At 39.0% G+C, this 16,848-nt stretch overlaps 1 protein-coding gene across 5 annotated transcripts in view; it reads right to left on the reverse strand.

Moving 5' to 3' along the window:
* Positions 1-124: 124 nt before the first annotated feature.
* N4BP2L2 (NEDD4 binding protein 2 like 2) overlaps positions 125-16,848 on the reverse strand; it is a 41,789-nt gene continuing 25,065 nt past the window's right edge. For 4 of the 5 annotated variants that reach the window (XM_032099561.1, XM_032099563.1, XM_032099560.1 and 1 more), the window contains 5 exons: positions 10,990-12,758; positions 8,489-8,574; positions 7,928-7,973; positions 6,235-6,427; positions 125-1,626 (listed from right to left, as the gene is read on the reverse strand). In XM_032099561.1, the coding sequence (XP_031955452.1) occupies positions 6,267-6,427; positions 7,928-7,973; positions 8,489-8,574; positions 10,990-12,758 (2,062 nt within the window). In that variant the 3' untranslated portion in view covers positions 125-1,626; positions 6,235-6,266. Of the gene's footprint in view, positions 1,627-6,234; positions 6,428-7,927; positions 7,974-8,488; positions 8,575-10,989; positions 12,759-16,848 lie in introns of those variants that run through there. The other variant, XM_032099564.1, reaches the window with a different exon arrangement.

Below are 16,848 nucleotides of genomic sequence, written 5' to 3' on the forward strand. Positions count from 1 at the left end.
GGATAGGAAAGAAGAGACATAAAATTTGAAAATCATAGATATTGGGGGGAGGGGGTTAAAGTAAACTTAAATTGGCAACACTCTACTAAGAGATGAAACATGATTTGCCCATACGAGAGTACTGTAAGATTTCAAAAACTATTTTTATTTCAAGCTTTCTGGAAGGCCAGGATTCAGTAAGAGAAAATATAGGCATTCAGATCTCTCACTCAATAAACAGAAGTAGGAAGACAGTATTAATCCTTGAGTGACATTTTCCTGAAATCAAACTAACCTGTCTGCTGCCACAGAAGTCTGAAGCGGTGGTCATGGCTGGTATGAAATCCCTTCCTCCTCCTTTTTACATTTTGTATAATGTTCTGCTGGTAGGAGAGCAGGACATTTCCAGCCAAGGAAAACACACACATGTACATGGGACTTCCATTCAAACAGTGCAGCCGGAAAATTTTGCCAGTGGTACAACATTAATTTAGAAATACATAAGTTGTTAACTGCTTACATGTAGATGCAGTATTTAAGTAGAGAGTGGAGACATGGCAAATTCAAGCATGGTGGAGCTTCAGCACGAGTTCGGTCAGGTCCTGGCTCTTCAGCTGATGTATAAACACATGCAGGGAAAGGTGAGGAAGAGGAGATGAAAGAATAAATAGAGAAATATTCTGGATCTGCAAGCTGCACAAGTGGGAAATATTATTTCTGACAAGTAGACACAACCTAAGTTTCCTGCTTCGCCTCAATCTTTTCTCACACTTGTCATTGTTAAGTGAGATGACAGTTGTCTTTTCTGCCATTCCCTCTCCCTACAAAGAAGTGTCCAGCCTTATGCATGCCTTATAATTGACAAAGGATGCTTTCTATAATTAATTAAAATTTAGCTCTCTCTACATACATAAATATTTCCAACACCACTAACAGAAATATCCAATCACTGGTTACCAGTGCTAGTTAAGCATCTTCTCAATCTACTACAAACCATACACATCCTTCCTCCAGTGTGTTTGAATCAGTTCTATAGTGAAATGTTCTAGTTTTTGTAGTCCCGAATGAGTCCAGCTGAAGGGATGCATAAAGCCTGGTTTCAGGAGAAAAGAAGGGAAGTTGTGTACCCCTGGATGAGTGAGTAGGGATAACAGGTGAAGAATTTTACCATGTGAGGTTGTAAAGGGACTAGGTGCAATTATGACTGAGGGTGAAGGCAGAAGTAGGCTGAGACACGTACCAAGCACCTTTCCCTGCAGGTGAGCATCACTGCCTGCTCCTCTGGCAACATCCTGGATCCTGATACAAGTGAATTAAATGCCAGAGCCTGAAGCTCACACCCCATGGTGACAGATGCCTCTGGTCTCCACTCTCAATCTCTTTATACCACACTTGAGGATGTGCTGAGAAAGTGTAAATCCAAATGGCTTCAGAAAATGTCCTGTTGTCATACACAAAGTTATCTCAATTTTTATCATTATTACATGGACAGAGAGGTTGATATCGGGGGGCAGTGTTGGGGAGAGGTGGCCAAAGATGTACACCAAAAAATCTACAGTAGTTTCTTTCTTCCAGGTTATCCCTCACATTTAAAATCCTTGGTGGCCAGCTGAAGTCCTTCCACGGTGGAATCAAAGCAAGAAGTTTCTGAAATAAAAAAAGAAGAGGTTCTGCTGAAGTTCTACAACAGCACAGGCTGCAAAGAAGACTTAACAGCTGTAAATTCAACCCTCAGACTGAGAAGGGTTCACCTGTCCAATGTCTTTTAAAGTCTCTAATACTCAGCTGTTGATTATTTCTTTAAAAATTTAAAAGGAATGGGGATGAGGCAGACAATGGAAAGCAAAGGAAAAATAAAGAAATGCAAGGAGAGTGGAAAAGGAAGATAAGAACTCGGATGTCAAAACTAAAGGCAGTAAGGACCTTACCATCTCAAAGCTGAAAAATAAGGAGAAGAGTAACACAGTGGATTTTTTTTGCACATCACAAACCCTATATAATGAACAGCTGTTCAACCAATACCACCATAGTACTGCTCTTTTTTTTTTTTGTTACAATGTGAATTGTTTCCCCTCTTACATGCACTCAGGACCTCACAGGCTTTCATGTTATGCAGTTCGTGTGAGGCACCCTCACAACCCAGTTGTTGCTCTTTCCTGAGACCTCCAGAAATACTGCTGTGGGCAGCTCTTATTCCCCCAGGTAATTAGACTCTCTGCTTGAGTGATTTTTTGGGCCAGGTTTTCCTGCTAAGCACTGTAAAAGGCAGGTGAGATTTTCTGGTCACAGTTCTGTACACTTTTTCATGCTTCATTTTGTTTAATATTAGTGGTTAAATGTCAAAGGACAGATAAGTTTTTTCCCTATTATCTGTGTATCAAAGTAGCAAGTGGAAGAGGCTTGACCATGAGATGATATTTTCTGTGGCAATACTGGAAGACTGCTTTAGTCTGCTTTGTATCTTTCAGATTACTTTTTTCATGTTAGCCAAAAAACAGTCCTGCCTGTCCCAGTTATACATTCCTGCTTTTTTGCCCATGTCCTGCTGATTTCATGGGCTCTATGACAGTTTGTTGCAGTTCCATAGTCCAGGCCAAAAACGTTTTGGATATCTTCATGCATTAGATGCTAGAGCTGAACTGACTCACTCAGAAGCATCACAGCCAGCAAAGGGAAGTGCTGGGAATAGCACAGCCAGGGAAAGGAGGAGCTTTCACAGGGCATCAAGAGATTTGTCCCATCGAAACCACACCCTTCCAGGCTGTTGTGGAAGAAATGTTCCTGCAGGGCATTACTGACTGCTGTGCTTCAAAAAGAAACATGCCAGCTTCTGCTTTGAAGTAGCCCCGTGGATAAACGCTTAAACTGACACATTTGTATTGCACCTGGTAGTTGTGAGTCCTGGTCTAAGGAGAACTTCTAGGCACCAAAATAATGCTGTTTTCACTGATGCTGACATTTCTCAAACCGGGAACTCTTCCTTAATCTCCAGAACAAATACTGATGTGCTGCCAATGCTGCAATAAGGAGCTCTCACAAAAACTTGAGATTAACCCTGTGTTTTCTCAGAGGAACAGCATGACTGTTCACCTTCCCACTGGAATAAAAACACCCTTACACAACATGAATACAGAAGCATGATTATCTGGCTAACAAATTAAGTTGCATTTAGCCAGTAATGCTCAGTTTGCTTTCCAACCTGAAGGGACCAAAGTGATTGTATTAGCTCTCCCTTGATTTCCTACGATTTTAAAAACTTTCAGTTGGAATGTCTCGATTTTCCTAGTTTTTTATTTCCCCCCTGACATTTGAAGGAATCAAATCCATTTCAACATTCAAGTTGTTCACTTGAGTAGTTTTGCAACCACTCTGGGACATCATTCTTGGCAAGTCTGCTTTAATCAGCAACCAGAGGAGAATTATTTTGTGGTGAGGCAAGACAACCTTATCCCTCAAAGCCAGGGGCACTATCCATCAGAAAAACTCACCTGTCTTTTACAATGCCTACATGCAGACTTCAGAGGAGCACTGGAATACCCACGTGGGGTCTGCATTACCCAGCATCCTGTGCCTGACAGTGAGCATGAGCCGACTGAAAACCCTAAGACATGCTTTTTCCTTTCCACATACTTTTCTTGGTTTAATTCTTTTACCATCCTACATTTCTAAAAGCTTAAGAGAGTCCTCCACCTGAAGGTTTGGTTGCAGAATACATGGCCCCGGATATCAGAGCTGACTGCTGCCCAGACAGGACACCCTGCACACATCCTCTCCTCATATCTGCAGCAGCACAACCTCATCTGCACCCTTGCCCCAGCCTTGGCACCGAGCCGGACCTTACAGCAGCTTATCTAAATTCCTCAGTCCAGCAGAAAAGTAGCAATTTGTTTGCTGTGGGGTTAGTGAGTTAAATGATAGCCTTCATGTCAGCCAGCAAGTGCTGGAGCTGCTATCTGGAGCAGGGCTGGGAGGAAGGGGACTTCACACTTTGGGCAGCAGCGATCCATTGCATCAGCCTGGTCTGAGGTGGCAGATCACAGCTCCAGAGCAGCCTAAACCCATCTGACCTCTGATGCCTCATCCTCTCCCTCCAACAGCCCTCAGGACTTTCCCTGACTCATTTCAGATGCTGAAGTAAAACAAAGCTAAACAAAAACCCCAGCTAACCCCTGATTTACTTCCCTCCTCCTACCAACATAAAACTCCGGCTGTATTACCCCATTCCAGCATAGATCTCGATGACCAAGCCCTGCAGAGACAATGCAAGGCCTTTTTATAAACCTAACACTGACGGGGAGTCTTCTTTCATAGCAAAGTCTGCATTGCTCTCATTCTATATTCCATGAAATTACACAAGCTGACACAAAGCGTTAGACTGCAACACAACATAATAAACTGGGGTTTCCTGGCAGCAGACAGTGGCTGGATCACAACACACAGGGCTCTGGGTCACTTCTGTTGCACTTGCAACAAGCAGGAGGTGAAGACTGAAACAATTTTGGGAGTAGCAGTGCAGACAAAGGGATTAAATCTGATGGGAAAAAACAGCTTGTTGGGTTCAGCAAGCAGATAAAGGTACAGACAATAAGGCAGGATAATCTGCTACCATGTGTCTGTCTTTTCTTGAAGCACAAAAGGGAAAAAAAATGTTTCATGTTCCACAATTTTCTCCTGGGAAGATAACATAGGTCTTCACATCTGTTTCTTTAGCATATAAACATTTAGTCAATAACCTGGACATTTCTGGATAATACCTTAGGATACAAACCCACACAGACACCCAGTCAGGACCATAAGCCAAAATCCTGCCTCTAGCGTGTTCATATTTGCAATATTATAAACAAGTGGCATCTAAAAATTGGTAGCAGGCATAAGCCTAAGTATTTCATGAAAATATTTTTTATTTGCTTACCAAATATTGGAGTATTTGATTATATAAGAGGAAAATATTTCTACCCGATGCTCTTGATGTTATCAATGATCTGGGCTGAGAGCACCCTGCAAGACCAGTGCTCTCTGGGCTAGTGGTTCACAGAGATCTCCCTCATCCTCCTATATTACTAGCTGGTACCAGCTAATCAGCAAATGGCCTGCAATGTCATTTTTGTCGTCAATGACATCAAATCAAATCAAATCCCATTCAAGAGGTTTCAATTCCAACCCGAACTATTCAACTACTTCCCCTCTGACATGAACCTTCACTGTGAAAATTTCCGCGTTCATAACAGTCCCAACACAGCGCACATCCACCTCCTTGACTCCTGCTCCAGACATCGACTCATGCTCAGGTCAGGCACAGGGTACCGGGTCACAAAGACCCCCTGACCAGACCCCATGTGGATTGTATTCCAGCAGTCCTGTGACATCTGGATGTGAATAATTTAAGCCTCAGGATATGGAATCTTTTTCTGGCTCAGTTTGCTCATGGTGCAAGTTATTCTATTTCCACGTACCTCAGTTTATTTGTTTAAGAACTACAGATTAATCAGTTTTCCATTTTGGAAAGAACAACTGATGGCAAATGATAGAGAAGTTAAGTTAGCATTTTCCTGCTGGAACTGATAATCCTCCCTTCTTATCACAATTTTCCCAGAATTCCTCTCATAAACAAACCAAAGAAACTTTGCCAAGTTACCAAAGCATTCAAAAATTCACAAGACAAGCAAGAACACAGTAACATACTGTCTAATACTCAGCAGCACACTTTGTCACACCAAATGAAAACATTAATGAAAACTTAACGCTTCAATATATGGAGTCTTACTGTGACTTCCTGCTACTGTTTCTCCACTGAAAAGGAGAACTGTCACTTTTTCATAACTTGCTGAAATACTGTTTTATTACTCATAGAGTTCTCTTCGTAATTAGACCCTTAATGGAGCCAGGATTACTCTCCATGCTGAAAAGACAAGGAAAGTAGGACTGTCATGACTCACAGCAGATTGCCACAGCAACCAAACTGGGACTAAAGTCCAGCTCTTAGGCATCCTACCCTGCTGCTTTCACTTCACCACACATGTTTTAGATTTCAGAGGAAAAAATAAAATCATATGGCTTTAATAACAAAATACTGCCTTCTGTTTTCCCCATTCAGGCTTGAAAAAAACAAAATCTGAACAAACCCTCAACCTTAACTCAATTAAAACCCAATCAAGCTGGGGGATACGAAGTGCACTTTAAAAATTATAACAATGTTCTTTAGATATTTGGTCAAATATAATAAGAGAATGAAACATTCACAAGGTGACTGATTACCTGTTTGTTCATGCAGAATTTAAGACAGTCAGTCATGACTGATGAAATGCAGCATCCAGACAGCCAGTGCCAGTGCAGGTTATGATGTTCTCCTCTATCACATCTTGACACAGCTCCATGTCTGATAGTGTTTCAGGAGAGTCTTGATTCCCTTGGTGATTTTTATTTAGATCTTCAAGACTAAGAATATCGTCTAAAAAATAAAGAAATTACAAACTGCAGCCAAAGACACCTGAAATTACTTTACATAGTGTGGAATTTCTGTTGTGTCAGGATAGAATATATCTAGAACAAGCTTTTATTTTATCAGAATCCTCTTGATTTTTGCCTCCTAAATAGCCTATAAAATAAATGAAATCTTTCAGTTTTTTGTCTCATAGATGTTGGGCAGTGAGAGACAACACCCATGCATGCATGTGTCTATTCCCACTCTTATGCTGCCTCTCCAAAAGCAGCCTTTCTTTTAAAATAGGCAAATTTCTATCCTATTTTAGACAGAAAATTCTACCAGCTTTCAGGGAACTACTGTTGTGTATTTTTAAACTCGTTACGGAACCTGTGAAATTGTACTGCATTAATATGGAAACCATGGAAAAAGACAATGAGCAACCTTATCCCATAAACTCCACACTGCAGGAATTAATGCACGCAGAAGTCCAGAGCCTCGCACGAACCCGGATATCTCTTACTGCTCAGGTGTGTGACCTGCTGTTTGACAGCGGCTGAACATGAGCCAGCCATGCTCAGGTGGCCAAGAAGGCCAGTGGCATCCTGGCCTGTACCAGCAATGGTGTGGCCAGCAGGACCATGGCAGTGACAGTCCCCCTGTACTCAGCACTGGTGAGGCCACACCTCAAATTCTGTGTCCAGTTCTGGGCCCCTCACTACAAGGACACTGAGGGGCTGGAGCATGTCCAAGGAAGGGCAATGGAGCTGGGGAAGGGTCTGGAGCACAAGTCTGATGAGGAGCAGCTGAGGGAGCTGGGGTGGTTTAGCCTGGAGAAAAGAAGACTCAGGGGGGATCTTATCTCCCTCTACAACAGCCAGAAAAGAAGGCGTAGCCATGACAGGACAAGAGGAAATGGCCTCAAGTTGCACTGGGGAGGTTTAAATTGGCTATTAGGAAAAATTTCTTCACTGAAAGGGTGGCTGGGCATTGGAACAGGCTGCCCAGGGAAGCCGTGAAATCATCATCTCTGAAAGTGTTCAAAAAGGAGGTAGATGTGGCACTTGGTGGACTCAGGCAGCACTGGGTTAATGGTTGGACTCAATGATCTTACAGGTCTTTTTTAACCTAAGTAATTCCATGATTCTATTATTATGCTGCCAATTTCTAGTGATAATGAAGTTTAATTAACTTGAAGAGACTCAACCTTTCAGGGAAGTAAAGTCTCAAGAAAGACTACATCATGCTAAGCATCATTTTGATCTGGAACGGATAAACTTGCTCTAATTACTGGAATTATTCCATAAGGGAAACTTTATAAGGCAATTTTAGCACTTGGGTCAGGAAATGTGAAGTAATGATTCACAGCAACCATAGCTCTGTCATACCATGTACACAATCAATGGCAGCACAAATTCATTTGTCCTAGTGCTTTTGCACAAAGAGGAATGTTATCAGTCATTGGTGATGACAAACCATTTGATAAGAAGAATTTTATACACTTTTTGTATCCCAGAATAGACTTACCAGTCAAACCGTCTCCATTCTGCAATCCGTTTGTTTTCTGTTTTTCCTAAAAGAGAGAACAATAGTCCAGCAAAAATAAAGTATGTGACAAGAGATTTTGTTATTTTGGGCAAGAAAGTCCATGCTCTATTTTATAATTACTAATTAATTGTATTTACAGGATTTGTAAGTTAACCTTTTCCAACTAGACAAAGAGAATTAATTTGCCTACAGTCATGCAGAATAACTTCTCTGCTGCAGCTCTAGCAGAGGTGATGGAGGATGAGCTTTGGTCAGATGATGAGAGAAAACTATAAGAAGGAAAACGTCTGAATGATGGTAGCTTGTACTTAATGAACATAGGCCAGGTCAAGACACAGGTATCAAAATTTTTTGAAGTTGATCTTTCAAAACCTGAATCCTACCATGGCAATGAGCTGGTTCTAGAAATATTCAGAGGAGGGCAGAAAACATCCATCTCCTCATTGTGGATATTAAAGCAAATTACTAACAAAGTACTGAAGAATTCCCCTTTGCATTTGAAATATTGGAAAGCCTTCCAAAATCCCCTAAAATTCATACCTCTACAGAGGTCTTCCACAGTAAATAGATCATCTTTGAAACTTTCCAGTCAAGGGGAACTATATAATCATCTGGCAACAAGGATTCTGCAGAAGAAAATATTTTTTGCAGTTGAGTGTTCAGATCTCTCCACAGCCAAAATATATCATTGAATTAGAATTTTTGCACACATTATTTATGGACTTTTTTTAAAAAAGTAGATTATTAAATGAACCAGCAGCAAAATCAGAATTTAGAATTTCTAGAATCTAAGACCAGTGCACAAGAGGAGAAAGAGGGGGAAGGAGATTTGGGTTTGGTTTCTTTATTTAGACAAAGGTCTTCCTCTCATACTTTCATTTCCCCCACAAACTCCCCTAAAAATAGGCACACACAAGTAAAACAAACCTTTCAGACAATAAATTAAAAGAAATGGAACTTAAATAACAACCTTTAGATTTTAAAATGCTTAATTATAAGAATTTGTGCAGTATCACGAGAGAAGTTACTACCTAAAATGTTTTAACTCTAACAGTGTTTAAGAAGCTGAAAAGATATTCTTTATAGGAAAACCGTCTGAAATATATTCTACACTTACATGACAATCATACAAGCAAGACAGACAACTAAATCTTTCATTTATAAATAACTAAAGACATTTATTTACTAAAAACTTCTCCTCCAAAATAATTTCAGTAAGAATTGACTGCAATTTCCGATGTTGTAAAATAATACCCCTCAAATGTGTCCATGAATGAATAGTAGCCTGTCAGTATACACATGCCACAAAAAAAAAAAGGAGGATAATTTTTGAAATGGTAGGATAATAATAATAAAGGAGAATGTGGCCAGCCAGGCACAGTTCTGATGGGAAAACCCCAGCAGTCAGCAATCACAAGCTGGCAGAGCTTCAGAGAGATATCAGGGTGGGTTTGTATTTCTTAAAGGTTATTTCCAAAAGAAAGTCATCCAAACTCCAGAGAATGTCACCTGTTACTGACTCAGAGAAGAAGGACATTTGGTTTATTAACCTACTGAATGTTTCTGAATGCCTGGCTTTTCCACTTTTTTCTTGGAAGATCCCTGTTTTCAAGTGATGGCCAACTCCCTCTAAGATTATGAAATTTAATATCAGAGATACGAAGATTCACCAAGTTTGGAGAAGAAAAATGTTTTAAATGTAAGAGTTGAGGACATCAACAGTACTTCCTTGCTTAATTTCAGCTCTATATGGAAAGTTCCTTTGTGTGTGGTGCCAGATTTAGGTAAGGCAGCATTGCAGGTCCTTTAGGGACCAAGCCACGTAATGCTTCCTATGATTTGCATCACTGTTCTGGCAGGTGGCATTTCCATTAACTTTTAAAAAATAACGAAGAATCTCGAGGTCAGTTGGGCCAGATAAACAGACATAAGATGCTCCTCAGTTGTCAGATTATAATTTTCATATGAAAATTCATGTTTAAGTTTAAATTCTACTGAAACAAACAGATGTAAAGGTCTGTATACTGAAAAGCTGGTCTGTTTTTAAATCCTGTTTGTTGTCTAAATGAAAGTTACAGTTTCTCCACTAAATTTGGACCCATGAATCTGAAAAACATTATGCACAGGGACCATGGCTCCTTCAGCAGGTGTTCTAGGGTGAGTTCCAAGCAAAACTCCATTGTTGTTGCTCGTTACAGCCCTGTGGGATTGCATTAGCATGCAGTATATTGGGAAACGATGGTTGCCACACACAATTCGAGGACTGATTGTCTTTTACCTGCAAACTTAAAACTATATACAAAATATAGCACAAAAATAAGACATCTGGAGCTCTGGAAGGCAAGTGTACAACACTGGGACACTCATTAATCAGGCATGATTAAAAAGAAGGCATTCACTATCAGAAAATACACCTTTTAAGTTTGATATTTAGTTTCAAACTAAATTAGATTTTGGGATTTTCAACAGCATCTAAGCCATGTAAGAGTGTATGAAAACTTTACTAAAAAAAAAAAAAAAAAGTTACTATTTGGAATATAAAACCAAACATGCAACCTTTATATAAGGGCACACATTTTGTACCACATTTTCATTTAGTTCCATAATCATCGCAGTAAAGTCTTACTCAGTAGGATGTATTAAAACATCATTTAGTTCTTTAATCAACACAGCAAAGTCTTCCTAGGATATATTAAAATGTCGGCAAGTGTTTCATGCTTTGGATTTGAAGTTAGTCAATTTTTGTTGCTAAAAAGACTGCAAATACAGGACCAAACCAAAAGCCCCTTTTGCAGAGATTGAGGATTTTAGGTAAAAACTAAAAACTATCACCAAAGCAGCAGTGATTTGTTTCAACAGGATTAATATTTAACTAAGAACTGCAATAAAAATTAGTTTTTAACCATAGTCTGTTTGTTTTTTTGTTTGGAGGGAGTGCTTTGTTTTTTGTTTGTGGTTTTTAGGGGGTTGTGGGTTTTTTGGGGGTTGGGTTGTTTTGGGTTTTTTTACTTTACGTAGGAGTAGTAATAAAAGCACTATACCCAGTGGAAGACCTGGAGAACCAAAGAGCTGCACAAGTTGAAAAGCAAATCCTAATGATAAGGGAAGTCCCAGAAAACTACATTTCATATCTGCATCTTGACAATCTTCAAGTTGTGAGGCCTTTGCTGGCTCAGAGTCATCTGCTTCATTTGCATTTGCACTGCAGCTTGCCAATGTATTAGAATCTTCTAGATATTCAGAAACAACTTCACGAGAAGGCAAAGTATCCAGCTGGCCATTTGTAACCTCTGAAGAAACATGTTCACACTCATCCTCTCTTTTATCAACTACCTGTTGTGGCTGAAGTGTTGTAGCTTGCTCCTCCTTAGTTTTGGAATCTACACAAACCTTGAAGGCACATTTTAATATAGGAGAACACTGTCCTGAATGAACGTAAGAAATATTATGTAACAGAGCATCTGCATCTGGAGTGGGTAAGGAATATTCCTGCAATGAATGGTCCTGTTCATGTGTTTCTCCACAGTTCTTGCTTAGAAAGTTCTTCTGCCTCACTTCCAAAACACTTTTCTGGGGAATATCTTCTCTTATTGGGACTTCCTTCCCTCCCTCTGTATGACCAGCGATCTGTCTTGGAAGGTTAAACTTTGGTGCTAAGTTGACAATTCTCCTGTATCTCTTCCTCTTCAATGTAATTGGTGTAGCATCATTTATTGGCACATTTACCTCACTTGAACCCTGCGTGAAGGTAGCCCTGGCTTCCCCTAGGGAATCGAAGTGCACTTTACCAGTTGGAGATGCAGACAGACCATTGCTTATTACGTTGCCAGTCTCCTCCGTTTCTGTTTCATGATGGTTTTCCTTTACCAATCCTTCACTTGACTGATAGCAGTTTAGCTTTGCTGAACTGTTCGTGTGAGTCTGTTCAGGTTTCATCACTTTCTGAGGTCTTTGTTCACCTACGAATTTATCCTCAGAGTAAGGAGAGAGAGACATTTGAGTATTGAAGCCCATCTGCAACTCCTCAGTAGACAAACTAATTGAAAAAAAAGCCCAGGCACTGGAGCTAGTCTCTTCTGCTTTTAATGCACCTTTGCCCTCTGTGTTATCAGGCACGTTATCAAGTACACTGGAATTGTAACACTGAGAGATTTCTTCTTCACTGTTTAAACTTACCAGCTTGGCTTCCAAGTCAGGTTCACATGTAATTTGACATGATCTCAGTTTGTTTTCTGTGCTTAACAGTGACATACCATAGTCTTCAGAAATGCCTTCTGTTTCCTGGATGGAATTCTTATCACTGCTTATTTTTAGGAAACTGCAAAGACTGTCTTTGTGCCTTTGATTTGCTTCCTCATCATCTAGTGCATTTTTGGTTAGGTTTTCAGTACAAAAAGGTTTTACATCTCTTAAAAGCAAACTGTCACTTTCTACAGGCAATTCATTTTTCCATGCACTATTTGACATCACCGAGACCTCAGGCACAGTGACCAGAAAACTCTCCCTTGAAACCCCTGAAGCTTCTTTTAGGCTTTCATCACCACTCTTAGACTGTTCTTCACAAACTGCTACTGGATCCTCTGGGTCTTTGCTGAATGTACACAAAGATTTTTTGTTTTCTTCTTCCAAATCATCCTCCTCGCTTTCTGATCCATCATGGTCACCTGGAATTGGATGATGAGCTACTCCACATAACATTTTCTTCGTAATTTCTGTACGATTACTTTTCATTGTTTTGTTTCTTTTTCTCTTTTTCTTCTGTTTTGCTTTTGTTAACAGGTATCCAGGGTTCTTGCTTAAAATTGCCTCCCTAAGTGAAAACAAAGAAGATTAAATGTAAAACCACAAACAGGTAAAAAAATCAAACCCCCACTAAATTAGAGTAATAATGTATTCATGTATTCATGGTGATCAATTTGAAGAATAGGTACTTTATGTTAATATGATGATCAAACACAGACTATCTGCTTTTTTTCAATAGATAAGATCTCAGATCAAACCTTCTATTGATTAAACAAATGTTCAGGACAATCCTGAACATTTAAATCTGTTTCAATAAATCCAGCTGTCATCTCAATAGCTTAGCTTTACAAAAGGTATCACAAATCATTGCAAGACCAAACATCGTGTTTCTGGAAGTCTTTCTAGCATGATATTTGAATAACAGATCCTGAAGAACTGGTGCTATTCTGAAATTTCATTAAATGTCATGCTGAGCAGAACTAAGTGAAAGACAATGTCATCCATTAAGAACAAATACTCACATTCAAAACATACTAACCAAAATCCAAATAATGTAAAGTTACAGTGACTACAGCAACTCTGATATTTACTGTTCAGTATACTAAGTGTTGACTCATACATATTTGAAAGAAATATTTCATATTTTATTACCAACAAAATAATACACTGTGAAAAAAATAAGATGGTTGTAGGAAAAATGTTTATTTACAGTTAATTTTGTAGCTCTTTTCAGAACTTCTTATTTATTTTGTCTACATTTCTCATCAAATTTAGCAGAAAGCAGCCCTGACTTCTCTGAAATCTTGATGCTGGCCCATCAGCCAGCTAACCCTGAAATGAACACTTGTAAGAAAAACCCAGTCCAGGATTCCACCCAGGAATCTAACATCTCCCCTTAAAATTCTTCAGAGAGAAGATAAATTTGATTGATAAATTGTTGTACCAAACACCTGCTCCTTTTCTGTAGTTCTTCACTTTTCTGAAACCCTTTGTTTGGAATGGTACTTCACACAACACACTAAGGCAAAGCAGCAGCTAGAATCATAGGGTAAAATTAGTTAATTTTTGGGAATGCATACGTAGAATTACCTGCTTTAAGTGCTGTATTCTGAAATTCTTGAGAGAAGCAATACAAAACAAACCATAAAAGGGTGACTGCCATTGTAGAGGGAAAGCTGATCACCAGGAGGCAGCCTGGGAACTAAGGGTCACCGATGGGAATCTATCCTTACCCTTTATTCGTTCCTAAATTTACTCATTGCTAGTCTCTTAAAAGTTCTTTCTAGTTTGAACTCTACAAAGCAAACCCTTCTAATTCTCAGAAGGCAAAGGACATCAGGAGCTTTCTCAACATAACAACAAAGTTGCTTGACTGCAACAGGATTCAAAAGTCTTGATGCCTTGATATTGCTGCAAAAAACCACTACGGTTTCCATAGTGATCCTGTTGGAAAGCTATTATTTACTGGCCTATAATAGTATCCAGATAAGAAATCCTACTAAGAAATGGTATTTCCTTCAAATGTTGGCATTTAAGTCCAAATGGTGCTTTTCTCCAAGTAATGAAAACTGACTTCTCCTTTTCCAGATCTGTGTATTTTTGATACAGTGCCCTATAGTTTAAGTGTGACTGTCCACACCACAGATTACTGAAGACAGCCAAGATAAATTCCATGTTGAATTCTGTTCACAACGCACTCCCTAGTCAGCAACATGCCTCCTACCTCTCCAGAAAAGGAGACATAGAATGCCAAAGTTTTATGATTGAACAGATCTAATTTGTCTGTTGAAATAAATTATATCTAAGTGTAGTACCTGCGATAGTAGCTGGAGAGATTACTTTCTTACATATACCCCAAATGTGCAGAAATCATATACTAATTCAAGATTATATCTTAAATCTTGACATTAACTTTCTTATTTAGTGAAGAAAATTCGTAACTTGAAAGTGGTTTTAGACAAGGAAATTCTCTGGGTTTTTCAGATTCATAAAACCCCCTACCAGTGAAGTAGAAAATAATGTCCCAATTTTAACTGTTTTCAATGGACTGGGGAATAAAACATCAGACCTGCGCACCAGTTTTAAGAAGAATTTATTGTTGTACCTAAACTCCTTGTGCTGCCAGAACAACTGCAGAAATGACAACCAAATTATCCATGTCAGCACTGGCACAGGAAAGGAATGAACTTCTCCAGCCTTGGTATTATTGTAGCTATACTTTGCCTATCACTCACTTCTCCCAGATGTGAATTTGCACTGCTGCTGCTGGAAATTAACTTCTCTAATACTGGTGCAAGCATGTTTCTTGTGTCTAACCCCTGACACATTGGACAACACTTTCACGACAATGCTGACAGAAACTTCCTTATGCTGGGATGTTGCATCAAAGGATATTGATATCCTCCGAAAGTCTTAAAGGTCTGCACACTTACTTAGTCTCCTTACTGTTAATTCTGAATCAGGAAGGAAAACCACACTGGATGGGATTCACTTTAAAACGCAAGAACAGAAAAAACACATTCATCAAATAATGGGAAAAGAATCCCCTGGATAATCCAGAAAAACTAACAGCTATTACTGCATTGAAATTGTTGCATGTCAAAATAATAATAAATGCAAATGTTGAGCCAGGATGATGATTTAACATACCTGGATATGACCATTAATAGTGACATTCAACAGTTCATCATAAACACAACTACGTAATTTCTGTGCTTTGGAAATATGGAGGTTTTATAACAGTTCAAGAAAATTAGTCTTTGAAAGATTTGAATTTCCTAAAGAAAGGACTAAAGATAAAAGGAAAGTGATGAACTATTAAGTGTAGAATAATAAAATATATTACTCTTCATGGTTCCAGGTAACTTTTGTTTTTCAATTGATTCTACGAAAATACTACTCCAAAGAAATACTCTAATGCACCATGATGACATACCTAAAATTTCCTGCTTGGGGTATAACCCAGTATGATATTAAGGTTTCTGCATTCAATGAAGCAAATTGTCTACTAGTTTTCTTAAGATTTATCTTCATTCCTCCTCTTTTAGTCCACTTACATGCCTTTTGAGAGTTTCTCTTACTGTAAAACCATATGGCACACAAACACTGAGAAAATGCAAGAACCAGCATGGAGACAGACTTGTCTTCTTTACAGGGACATTTGCTAGTGAGCTGTTTTTAAACCCATACAACACATGCAAAAGGGAAAAGACAAAAGGTGCTATTTCAGCTGATACTTAAATTTTGCTACATATTATGCATTTAGAAACCTGGTTAGTCATAAAAAGACCTTAAAAAATGTAATGGTATCTTTGTTGAAATAGGAATTCCCCTTCTGTAACACTTTTAAATTTCTCAGTGTATTTTTTAGACAATACTACAAGCTTTTTGCCATAACTCTGTTACATGTGACTTTAAGGTTGTACCCTCCTGCTGTAGCAGCTTGACTGATTAGTCAGTGCTCAGATAACACTTTTAACTGGAGAAACAAATGCACTTTCACAACCATTGAGGCAGAACATGCTAACTAATTAATCTAAAGCAGTCACATTTTGCTAAAAAATGGCAAAACCAGAAGCGTTACTTATTTGCAGTTGTACAGACGTAACTCCAGCATGCATCTAAGCTGATGTCTGCTTGATATAAAAAAATGCCTGCAGTCACTGCTGTAATGAAATACAGGATAGAATCATTTAGGTCAGAAAAGATCTCTGAGATCATTGAGTCTAACCATTAACTCAGCACTGCTAAGCCCATCACTAAACCATGTCCCCAAGTGCCACATTTACACATCTATTAAATACCTCCAGGGATGGTGACTCCACCACTTCCCTGGGCAGCCTGTTCCAATGCCTGATCACTGCTAAATAAATGTTTCCTAATCATCAGGCAAGATGGAAGAACAGATAAAATTTAAAATCCAATTCTGTATGACATTTAGCAATGAGGTACATGATCTTTCAGAAATGTATGCCATCATTAATCTCCAAAGTCTCTGGACTGTGTTTTCAACATAAAAATTACAGTAGAGCAGCATGCATAAAATGGCATTTACTGGGATACGCTTCACCTTCCCCATCTGGTAAGTCCAAGTACATTGTTGAAGTCCTTGTGACCTAATTTTGCTTCAGCAACAACGAAAAATTGAAGTTATAATT

The sequence above is a fragment of the Corvus moneduloides genome, chromosome 2 (genome assembly GCF_009650955.1).
Source record: "Corvus moneduloides isolate bCorMon1 chromosome 2, bCorMon1.pri, whole genome shotgun sequence".
NCBI lineage: Eukaryota > Metazoa > Chordata > Aves > Passeriformes > Corvidae > Corvus > Corvus moneduloides.